General features: G+C 36.4%; 1 protein-coding gene across 1 annotated transcript in view; it reads left to right on the forward strand.

The window, feature by feature from the left end:
* Positions 1-12,171, forward strand: part of gbe1b (glucan (1,4-alpha-), branching enzyme 1b) — a 126,264-nt gene that overhangs the window by 101,068 nt on the left and 13,025 nt on the right. The window contains exon 15 of the mRNA XM_053507444.1: positions 8,611-8,728. Within this exon, the coding sequence (XP_053363419.1) occupies positions 8,611-8,728 (118 nt within the window). The remainder of the gene's footprint in view (positions 1-8,610; positions 8,729-12,171) is intronic.

Here is a 12,171-nt window from a genome sequence, read left to right on the forward strand (position 1 = left end):
TAAATCTTTTATAAAGCAGTGCAAGAGGATTTGTGGGAGGTGACATTAAAGATAACAAGTAGTAGTTCACTTTGTCTTTATATGAAAAATAGAACAGAGAAAAAGAAATTTATATACTCGAGGTGTTCAAATCAACTTGGGACTTTTGATTGTGCAGAATAACAGAACAGTTATGAGAGTAAAAACTAATTTTTTTTTTCTGTATAATCGCCTGCTACACTAATGCACTTATTTCAGTGTTTCACTAGTTTAGTGCTCAAGGTACAGTAGAAAGTTTTCTCAGCATGCAGGAGCCATGATTGGACTGCCTTCTACACATGTGAAACGCTGGCCGCCCCAGAACTCCTTTAATGGCCCAAACATGTGGAAATTACTTAAAACGGGATGAGAAATGTACAGGAGATCGAGTTCCTGTAATGTGCAAGTGGTGTTGGCGAATAATTGTGTTGGACAGATGTGTCGAAAGTTGTCAGCAAGTTGGAGGCAAGTTATCTTTCCATTTTCAAGAATTAGGTGTCCAGTGATTGTTTTGTACTATCAGGATTGTCTGAAAATAGCCAGTGTGTAAACTCCCTGTATTTGAATGGGTATTTGGTTTTTGTGTCATAACCCAAACAAAACTTTAAAATCCCAAAATCAAGCAAAATTGAGTGAGAATTGGCAACAGAGAGACAAAGGACGTTTTTTGCTGCTTTATTGTGGATTCCGTTTAAAAGAATTAATTTTCTATTCTTTAAACAAAAATGAAGAATTTTTTAACAAGTTTGGGGACAGCTTTAAAAACTATTTTTTTTATTTATATGTTTATTTTTATCAACGTATTTTCTAGTGTTTTGACATACTGTAATTTGTCTCATTTTCAGATAGGACAATAGGAGCCAAAGGGTTCAGATCAGGTCCTGAACAAATTTCTTATAGCTCAAAGACTGTAAATTTTTTACAGTTGTAAAATCTGTCCAAAGCACTCAAGCACATAAGTTTTGTGGGAGCGCATGCAAAATCGACAGTGATATCACTTTTCTTGGACATCTCTTGTAAATCAGAAAACAAGAATTTTGTGAAAGCCATCTGTCCAGTTCCTAAGAAATATAGTGTCAAGCATAAAGAAATATGCGTGATAAGGGTGCCCTTAACAACAACACCACCAACGATAATTATAATAATAATTATTATTATTATTATTATTATTATTATTATTATTATCATTACATTTTTTATCATTATCATTTTATCATTATTATTATTATTATTATTATTATCATTATTATTATTATGCTTCTTATTTTTATTATTATTATTATTGTTTTTGTTGTTGTTATTATTATTATTATTATGCTTATTATTTGTATTATTATTATTATTATTATTATTATTATGCAAATAAAGCCAGATAAGACATAAGATGGCAGACAAGATAACAGTTGCTTTATCTCATTGTGGTGCGTACATAACTCCAGCTAAATTAATAATTTTAGATGTCCATATGTCAGCATTATTATCTCATTGGAAATTATGCCATTTTTCTTCTAAAGCTTTATGTATTTGCTACAAAAACAATCACAGTAACAGTGTTAAACAGTTTACATACTGTACAATCTGTGAGAGATAACTTTCTTTTCTGTTTAAAGTCATATACAGTACAATACTAGTTTACTAGTAATACTGTGTTTCTGTGTGTGTATACTGTATATATATAAATCCAGAAGGAATTTGCGGTTCTGCAGCAGCATTAAATAGTACACATATAAAACAGACAGCAGACAGTAAATAGGCTACAAAAAAGTATACAGTAACATAAAATATACCCAACATACAGAAGATTCGACTTTTTTGTGGATTAATGCTGAACAAAGGTTCAGTTGCTTCATACATAACTTCAAGCAACAGTTATATGTGGATACAGTTCATTATTTGAAGTCTGTCAAAAAGTAAAGATTATGGTGGTTACAGATGGAATTATTTCGATCCCCACTTTAAAAACTAATTTGATTGGACAAGTGGCTTTCAGAGCATGCACTGGGACATTTCACTATTTGCATCACTTTACTTGTCTGTTTGCTGAAGAAAATTGCAATTCTAACAATAGTTTATTTCATTGAATCCCTTACTTCACACAGTTATGGGCTGTCAGTTAGTCTGTGGGTTGCATGGCAACACACAATGCTCTAACCGGCCGTGCTTTCTTCGGGAATGTTTTTGCTGCTGAAGCAAAAATAAATAAAATATTTGCCTGTGTTGTGCCTGATATGTCAGTTACTCAATATTAATTTCTGTCATAAAAAACACTATCACACTTGCAATCACACCGTTGTATTGAATATCAACATGACTGAGATGGCAATGTGTCTATGGTCGTGTCACAGTCATGCTGACATTTATTATTACAACACTCTTGTTTGTGTGAAATTTCTTATTTATGCACGGTGTCATTGAATTCTTGAATCTTGCTGGTCAGATTTTATCTGTTAGTAATCTTATAATAATTATAGTAATTTTATCTGATAGATTTGATAGTAAGGTAATATATGCATATTGTTTATATTAATGTGCTTATTCTTATATATTATTATTTATATAGAGTTGAGATTATACAGGCACTTAAATGTTAGACAATCCCGCTGCACATCGTTTTATGGGGATTTTTTTTCCCTCTCTCCATATTTTTGATCTCCAAAGTCAGCACTGTGTAATAGTCAGAGGCGAGCTTTCTTCTTTAAATTTTGACCTGTAACTTTACAGTCATGTTCAAAAATGAGTACACCGTCTTCTAATTCTGTAGTTTTATTTTTGTTTGTTTTAATTTTTAAACAATAGATCACAACAGTTATGCATTTTTGGCACTTTGCTGGTCTGGAGCATGCAGGTGTGTTACCACAATGCCAAAGAGAAAGACATACAGTAAGCACTGGTTCTTTAAAACAATTCGGAGTTCAACATTATTCACAAGTGCATTCAGGACAGTTGCCAATCTTCCCAGGAGTGGAAGTCCCAGCATATTCACCTTAAGGTCAGACCATGCAATGCTTATAGAAATACAAAAAGCCCAAGAGTTACGTCTCAGACCCTCCAGTTCTCACTGAGCAGGTTAAATGTCAGACGTCATGTTAGAAGACCATGACCGCACAATCAAAAGAGGACTGTGCAAGTATGGTTTGTTTGGAAGGATTCCCAGGAGAAAAAAAACACCGAACAAAGTACAAGACTTCTGGAACAATGTCCTATACAGAGCTGGGCCCAAAAATAAAAGAACCCAATTGAAACCACATCTCAAACCAATTGAAATGCTGTGGCAGGACCTTATGAGAGCTGTGAAAAAGTGAAAGCCCAAAGACCTCAATCAACTCATGTAATGGTGTAAAGACGAATGGGCTGAAATCCCTCCACAACAATGTGAGAGACTGATAAAACCATACAGGAAACTATTACTTCATGTCACTGCTGCTAAAGGTGGACCCAGGTCTTGAAGCCCTAAACTTCTAATCAGTTAGCAAGAGGTTTTAAAATCATTGAGCCATTTTGTCAGAATATGACCAGCACTTCATTGCTGAGTGTTTTTGTTGTATTTAATTGATGCCTGATAACTAAGTGGAGCTCAGGATAAGTGCTAACTTTCATACTTTTAAGACAGCAGAGGTTATCACCCATCTGCCTACTTCAACTTTATTCCACCGACAAAATCGTTCTTTGTGGAATTCAAGATGTCAACAACTCGATTACTGTCTACTTGTTTTCTCAGACTGCCTTTACTCATACTACACATGTGCAGAGATTTTTAGCCTTATCTGAAGTCTCTATTATAAGTGGCCTTTTTCAGTACTTCAGAATCAGGGTCCTTGAAACCTTCTCCAACTATTTTATCCTTAGACCAAAAAGACTATTTGTGCAGTCATTCCATTCTTCAGTGCGCCTCTATTAATTACAGTAATTCACAGGTGGCTGGGTCTGGCTATTGAGCTCGACATCTGTACGTTCAAACGCAAAGTTAATTGCTAAGAGCCTTGGACTGCCTGAACGATTCTGTGCTGACACTACTGCAACAGCGGCACAGATACTTTTACCTGGAAACACTGAACGAGCTAGTTGGAATGCTTTCTTTTATGGGCATGCACAAGCAAGGCACTCACCCACACAGAGTGACCTTTTCCTTGCAAACTGTTGGTGCTTTGGACCGTGATGGTTTCATGCAAATAAGATGATACTGATCAATGCATGCATCTTTTCTTTTCGTTACTTTTTATATGTCCCAAGGTTATATCACTCCCTCTCCCCATCTTTCCTCAGTGAAGTTGTCCTTAGCTCCCAGCATGGCATTTCTGAAAGAATCCACAAAGAGCAAAGCTTTTCTGCAAGCCAGCATTTTCCTTCTTGCTGTCTCCTCGTCTGACTCTTTCCTCTGTAGCTGCAACATCAAATGCTCTCGACAGCCTTTGCTAATACTATTAACTGCTAATATTGCCGTCTGGTGCTTCTTGAGTGAAGGTTAAAAATAAGACAGCTATGCCGGCTGCTTGATTTGGATATGGTTCATAAATTTGGTATGAAAACTACAGTACTGTTCAAAAACTCTTTTATCACCCCTTGTTTTTTTTATATTGATTTAAATTTAATTTTGTAGATTAAATGAAAGAAATGAGGACAAATGGTTTACTGTGACAGGCTGCAAAGTGCCGAGAGATACAATAATATTTTTTTTTCAACCACTCAGCATTCAGCATCACCAGTGTACTAATCACCAGCCTGATCTTTCGTCATAATCTGCACCTGTTTCTCCCTGGTTCATGCCTTAAATTAAATGTTTTTATTTCCTAAGTGATTTATAGGTCACTGTGTGGTTTACCAAACAAAAGAAAAAACTGGACTGAAAATAAGACCCAGGAAGCTTGGAGAACAATTAAGATTTTTGAAGACTATGTATATTAAAATACAAATACAAGTCTGGCTCTTTGGAAGCAAAATATGAAGAAATGAGCGGTGGCAGAGTACTGTATCACAGCTCCACATTTATAGACCAGTTATGAAAGCATTTGTTTATTGAATTGATTGAATGATACTATTATCAATAGATTCTGCTGTCTAATGCAAAGGACAGACATGTTACATGTTTGTTTTATTTATTGATTTATTTTCAAAATGATTTAACCGTAGTGCCATGATCCTTCCATGGCTCAGGGATCTTTAAGAGGCATTATAAATAAGAATTTAACCCTCAGCTTCTCAGGTTTTTTTTTTTTTTCCTAAACAAGAAAAATAAATCAGGGTGGAGAAAATGGCAGTGGGGAGACTGGCTCATACTGATCTGTTTAAAATCTTATTTTAATCTAATCTAATTGTCTTTTACTTTGATTTTGAAGATGTTAGTCAACTCAAATAATAAAAAAAAAAAATCCAAATTGACACTAATGGTAATTTGGGAATCCAGGAACTGTCATTAATTCAGCATTAGCTATAATATACAGTGCATTTGATGTAACAGGAGAATTTGGAGATGTAATGAAGTATGATTCATCCCATATTAGTTTTGAAATTGATGATATTTGAGTGAACAAATGAAAGGAAGTATCAAATGATTAATCCCAAAAAGTTAGTGTAGCGTATTGAGCCGCTGCTTCTCCCCCTCCCAGCTCCCGCTTTCTCACTCTGACAATATACCCAAAATATCCAATCAAAGAGTGTTTGCTCTTTCAGCAAGATAATTCAGAGCAAACAGGAGCTTGATGGGATCGGGAGGAGAGGGAGAGGAAGGGCACATCATCTCTCGTCCTCCGTTGCCGAAACCGCGCACAGAGCAGCACTTCGCTTTTAATCATCGCTATCAAAGCTTACAAGCAGACAGTAAAAGGCGAGCGCTCTCCAGCTCTGGGGCAGAGTGGGAGACAGGGTCTTTTAGGATCATTCCACGACCCTGTACACTCGCCTGTAGGGAAAGGAGGCGATTATTCAAGCTGCTGTCTGATTGTGTGTTACAACTGAGAGATGAAACAAGAATAAGAGAGAAAAGAAACCCATCCAAGCAGAGACACTTATTTTATTTTCCTGTGTGAGTTCCAGCCGTGGAGTTGTTAACACTTATCTATCCAAATTAAGCTGATGAAAGAACCTTTTAGGTGTATTTTACTTTATACCATAGCACTGTTAAACACTTTTTCTGATCATATGGTATATAAGCCAGCGTGTTATTATGTGCTCATAATACAGTTTTTGTTTTGTTTTGTTTTTTTGCCATAGGGAAGTTTTTGGTGAGAAAACATTTAGCATGTTGGGAAGAAGTTTTCAATGTCAAAATGCTTTGGTGCAGTTAGAGATACGGCTGTTCTTTTAAGATTTACAGCAAAGAAATTTATCACGACAGAAGGCTTAAATGTTTATAGCAGCTGTAACATAAGTGATAACAGAAAGTTGTGCAAGTTGCAAGTTTGGGTATCAGATAAAGGAAACAGTTTCAGGGGTGCTGTTATGTGGATGGGAATGAAATTCAGCATCCTAAATTCATCATGACACAATGTTAGGGATTCATTTATTCTAACAGCATCCCCCGTTATCTTTTCTTACTTATTTAACACACTATGCAACTTTGAAAAACCATAGTAATGACAGTATTAAAACATGACTTTAGAGAACCAAACTTGACAATTCTTTGATTAAAAGTTTGCAAAGTAAAGCAATATTTATATATATATAACGCTTTACTCTGCAAACTTTCAACCAAAGAATTGTCAAGTTACTGTAAGTTCTGTATAGTTATGTTTTGCAGTACTTACGTCATAGCCAGATATGTTAGGACAGATAGATAGAACAGACAGACAGACACAAAGTCTTAACACTTTTACACATTTTATGAGTGACAAATCTGCAGCCCATTTTTTTATTTATTATATTTAATTAAAGCATTTACACAATCACCCATAAATGTAAATGTTCCTTTTGTGCCAACAGAGCAGCTCTGGCCCCTCAGAGTATGACTCCACAAGACAGCCAAGTCTCACTTTTCAGCAGGTTGTGCTACATTGGCCTGTCTGTGGGATCAGACCGAGCGGGCTGGCCTTTGGTCTCAGCAGATGTAGACAAGCCTTGGGTGCCCAAGATCCTGTCACCAGCTTACGGGCATATAACTGTTAACGAGTTTTATTCAGTTCACTTGGCGGTTGTGTTAACATTATGGTCGATTGGTGTACATCCACTCACTCATTTTCTATACCGCTTTATCCTGTATTTAGGGTACCTGGAGGCAGGGTACACCCTGGGCAGGGTCCCAGTCCATCGCAGGGCACACGCACACTCACATACTCATTTACACACACACACACACACACACTCATTCACACAAACGAGGATTAATCTGTTCCTGCTAATAAATGAATGAATGAATGAATAATTTAGGCCAGTCCACATGCTAACCATGTTTTAGCAATGTGATTTATTTCTGTTCTGATATGTATTTCAATCATACTGTAATATGGAGGAAAAACCTAGATTTGCATGCAGTAAGAAGTAATACATTTAATTACTTAAGTATCGCATCATAAATGCTCAAATAGTGCATGTTAAAATAATAACATGATAACAAAACAATAATGATTATCAATATTGCATTTCTTCCCACTACTCAATATTTGTCAAAACTCTGCCAGCTGTTCTTAAACTTTCTCCCTCAGATCAAGTCATAACTAATGGGTTCATCGATTGACTGGTTTAGTCTTTATATTGATGATTTTGGTTCGATGTCTCTGTAAAGCACTCATCACCATTTTACTTTTAATAACTTGAAATTACAGTAATTCAGTTGTAAACTCTTATATAGGTATTTTTTGCGTACAGAATCCATAAGGGATGAACTGTAATTATGTGTCTCTGTCTGCCTCTTTATCTCTCTCCATGCAGTACAATCCTCACAGCTCAGTGTACAAGGCTAGAAAAAGTTCCTCAGATTTTCCCAATAAAGCTCAGTTCTTTCTTTACTCAAAGCATCATGTCTTACTTTTATCCTTTTATAGTCTATTTTCCTGCGCTGAAGATTTTTTATTTATTTTTTTTCGTTCTGGTCATGAGTCTAAGCAATTACTTTTTTTAAATATTTAATTTACTTTAGTGTTGCACAGACAGTGAGTGAGATAGTGTGTGCTGGTTTAGTGTTGTTTGAAACAGTTTTTTGATGCAATACATTATTAATATATTGAAATGGATAAATAATTCTGCCTGGAATTGGCTGGCTGGTGGCTCATCGAGTTTGAAGCGCATGTTTATGTGGAGCGGCTGTGTCATCGCCTCCCAGGAGCTCCAAGCAATCAGAACGTCTGATGTGCAGCACAGCTCTGCATTCTAAGGAGTAACGTGGACTTCTCCTGAGAGTAGGCAATTAGTGCACATCTCCAACACTCCAAAGCAAATGTTCAGTCTTTAAAAATGTTTATTTATTTATTTCAATATTTAGTTGGGTGTGACTCATTTTCTCGGCAACCTTTAACACGAGCTAGATGCGATTTCTAGCCTGAAGCTATTTTAGACATGTATGGAAATGCTGATTTATTTTTTTTTAATAGTAGAAGATTCTTGAGTTCCTGAAAGCATTTGTCCAGAAGTTGGATTGAGATCCTTAACCCAGGTCTGCTCCAGATATAAGATCAAGCTGGACTCTGACGGGGTTCAGTATGGAGGTCATGGCCGACTGGACCACAACACGGAATTCTTCACTGAGCCCATTCCCTATAACGATCGTCCAAACTCCATGCAGGTACATACAGTACACTCTGTCTGTCTATCTGCTTGTTTGCGTTCTCATTTGCATTGTCTGGTTTTCTTTAGAATTATAGAGATTAAAAGTGTGAGCTAGATTTAAAAACATATTAAAACTTGTTTGTGGCTCTTTCCTAAAGTAATATTCTAATGGTGTAGTTTTTTTATGCAAACGGTATGACAGGATTCTTTATTTCCTGCACCAGACCGATTACATAGACTGTACAAGTATTCAAGGACACAAAGCCATAGTGAGTTTCTAATTTTAGCTCGTGTACTCATGGTGGCTCATTTTGTATGCAAACTGGCAAAAACTTCATAACTCGGCAAAAGTTGTTTTTTGATTTTTTTAACCACAAGCTGGAAACATTAGTATAAATGCAGGGAATATTTTCACGTGAAAGCAATTCTTTATTATAATGCTTTTATGTCTTCTTATAATGTGTTTAGTACAGTAGTGATATATGGGAATCAGTTATATGTGGAAACTTCTGCAAATCTAGTGATTTACAGTATAGTATACTAAGCCTGATAGAGAGAGATCTTTCTCATTCTCATGCTGTCTCGCTTTCTCTCTCTCTGCCTATCTCAATCTGTCCTTCTCTCTCTCTCATTATCTTTTTCCATTCTTTTTCTCTGTCTATATCTTTGTACTCCCCCCCCCTCTCTCTCTCTCTGTGCATCCTGACAGAAATTAAGCACATTGCATGAAAATTAAACCCATTGATTCCAGCCAGTGACTTTCGATGTACAACACCCTCTCTATAACTTCATAGGCACTCCTTATTTTTATCTTCCTCTGCCCTTTCCCATCTTTTAACTTGGAAAACAGTGTGAAAAGAAAAGCTTTACATGTAACTACATAATGTTGGCAATCACTTCTACTTTGCTGATTTAAGAGACTCGGATTTTTATTGATGCTTCACGTTTTACCGTTTTCTGCACTTCATTAGCGAGACTTGAAGAAAAAGTGAGAGACTGCGCTAGAAGGATTATTTATGTGAATACGTTTGTACAGTAACTAGTGTATGTCCTTGTGAGTAGTGGAATGGTGCTGCTGACTGTGAAGTCTTGTCCTTCAACACATTTAACCCATTAGAGTTAAATGACGAAGAATCTGTAAAAAGGGTTACGTATTGGATTCTGTGAACATTTAGACCTAATGAAACATATAGTCCCATATATTTTTTACGTTTCTGTCTTTCTGTGTGTATTACTAGAATTAGGACCAGAGAGTAAAAACATGAACATATACAGCTGCAGAAGGTTGCTGGCTGTTTTCAGAAGTAGGCTGCAGGAAAACCTAGCACCTGGCTACGCTGCCCAAATGCGCATAGCCCTAATTTACACCTAGGTTTGGGAAGCTGACAAATTAGCATGCAAAGCTGTCACTAATTATCCAAAGATTAGTACATCAAACAGCATATGTAATCAGCCTCACTTTCAATGTTCCAAACCTTTTTTTTTTTTCTGCTGACTTCCAACTTTTTTTTACAGATCCAGAAATATGTGTGTGTGTGTGTTTGTTATAGCATGCATGGAGATTTGCATGCGTTTTTATGCTTGTATGCCAGTTTTGTACATAACATGCCCTCATTTTGCCTAAAAAACAGCTGCATACAAAATATTACATCTGGTCCTGGGTTTTTTAAAGATTTTATTTGAATCTGAGGAGTTATGATGCATCTATGTCCAAGAACCACATTAAATATTGAGATGGTAGAGCAGGTCATTTCCCAATGCTGTTTCAGTTAGCCCGTGCTCAACGTTAGATTAAAATACAACGCCAGCTCGTCAGTTCGAATTGAACTGTAAACTGAAAGAAATGAACTAATCCAAAAAGACTACTGAGACCAAGACTTGCAGAGCCAGCTGCAGGTTAATCATGTGGTTTATTCACAAAATTAGAATGCAGCAAACAGGTCATACCGTGTCCCCAAGCCAAGAGTGAAAAAAACAGGAACATGGAATTCTAAGAAAATTATTCCGATTAATGTAGACAAAGAAGTAAAAGCAAGAAAAAGTGCAAGGGAATACTGTATATATAAATAGTAAATGAGACGAAGTAGAAGTTTGAAGAACTAGAGCAAGTTGTCAAAGAATTTTATTAATATTATAATATTATAGATCAAATGGAGAGAAGTGTATTCCTTCCCAGCAGGAGGAGCACAATTCAGCAATACGGCTGTAGCGAGCCCCTGATCTTTTAGATTGAAGTGAGAACAATAGAAAAAAAAATTTATATGTTTCTAATGAATTAATATTTACGTTGATGTTAAATAAAGCATGCGTGAGTTTGTTCATCTCCTTTATTAAATACTAAAACCTTCAGGAAGTCGAATAGACTTCCAATAGCCTCATGTGATAAATATTCACAGAAAAACAGTGATAGAATCATCATAGTGCATAGTGTATATAAGCAGTGTTTACGGAGATCACACGTAGTAGTTAAGAGTAGAGGAGAAGAAGGTTGGGGTGTGGCTCTGGACAGTGGATTTTTGAGTTCCCAGATATCAGTGCATTTGTGACATTTATTTATTAAGCTGAATAAAATTCCCCATGTTTAAATGCCGAGCTCAGAATTCACGACTTTACTGATTACCTTGTCTTGACACCTGTTTTGTAAGATAAATGTATTAGCTTTGATTTCCACATGCCTTCTTGCAGAGACGATGTGTCGTATACTCCTTTAGAAATCCCTCCACAGAGAACAGCTTGCTGTGTTTACTGATCGAATGCTTTTGTGCTGTATAGCCACAGGGACAATACATTTTGCTGAGCCTGTAAACTAGCTGCACGTTTAGAAGCTCTATTAGCCTGCCTCTAATGTGACAGATTGCTGGCATGGATGGTATGCTTGGGAGAAACTTTTGATTCAGTTGAAACATGTCGTTTGTATTCCAAAAACTTTATGATCTGTTGGGGGAGGTTATTCCATGGTCCATTTTTTGTTGAACAGGGCAGTAAGTATCAACATCCTGCTACTTAATTTGATGTCCGTTCCATCTGGTTCTCTGATGACTGAAATTGATAATTGTATGAGAAAATAGGAGCGTGCAAAGTGGGAAATGTTAAATATTCATAAACGGCAGTTGGAATGCGCTGTGTTTCAGTTTTTAGTTGTGGATTGCCAAATCCTGCTCTTGGCACTTGCCAGACAAGTGATGCATAAAGATCCATAAGGTGAAGCATTTCCTCAGGCTCCCTTACATGATCATGTCACCATGTTTCAAAGACAAGCTGCAGGTGTGATTTGATATCGCTCTAGTATATTTCTATTAGCCTCTCACTTACTTTTCTTGGTTCTTAGTAGCATGTCTTCAACAATGATAATAATCTCTCTTGACCCGTTAAACAGTTTTCCAACATGATAATTGTATTTTTTTTTTTTTTTTTTTACACTCGCCCCTACTGTGGTTATCAGTGTTCTGCCAGACTTTG

This window comes from Clarias gariepinus, chromosome 11 (genome assembly GCF_024256425.1).
Source record: "Clarias gariepinus isolate MV-2021 ecotype Netherlands chromosome 11, CGAR_prim_01v2, whole genome shotgun sequence".
Taxonomy (NCBI): domain Eukaryota; kingdom Metazoa; phylum Chordata; class Actinopteri; order Siluriformes; family Clariidae; genus Clarias; species Clarias gariepinus.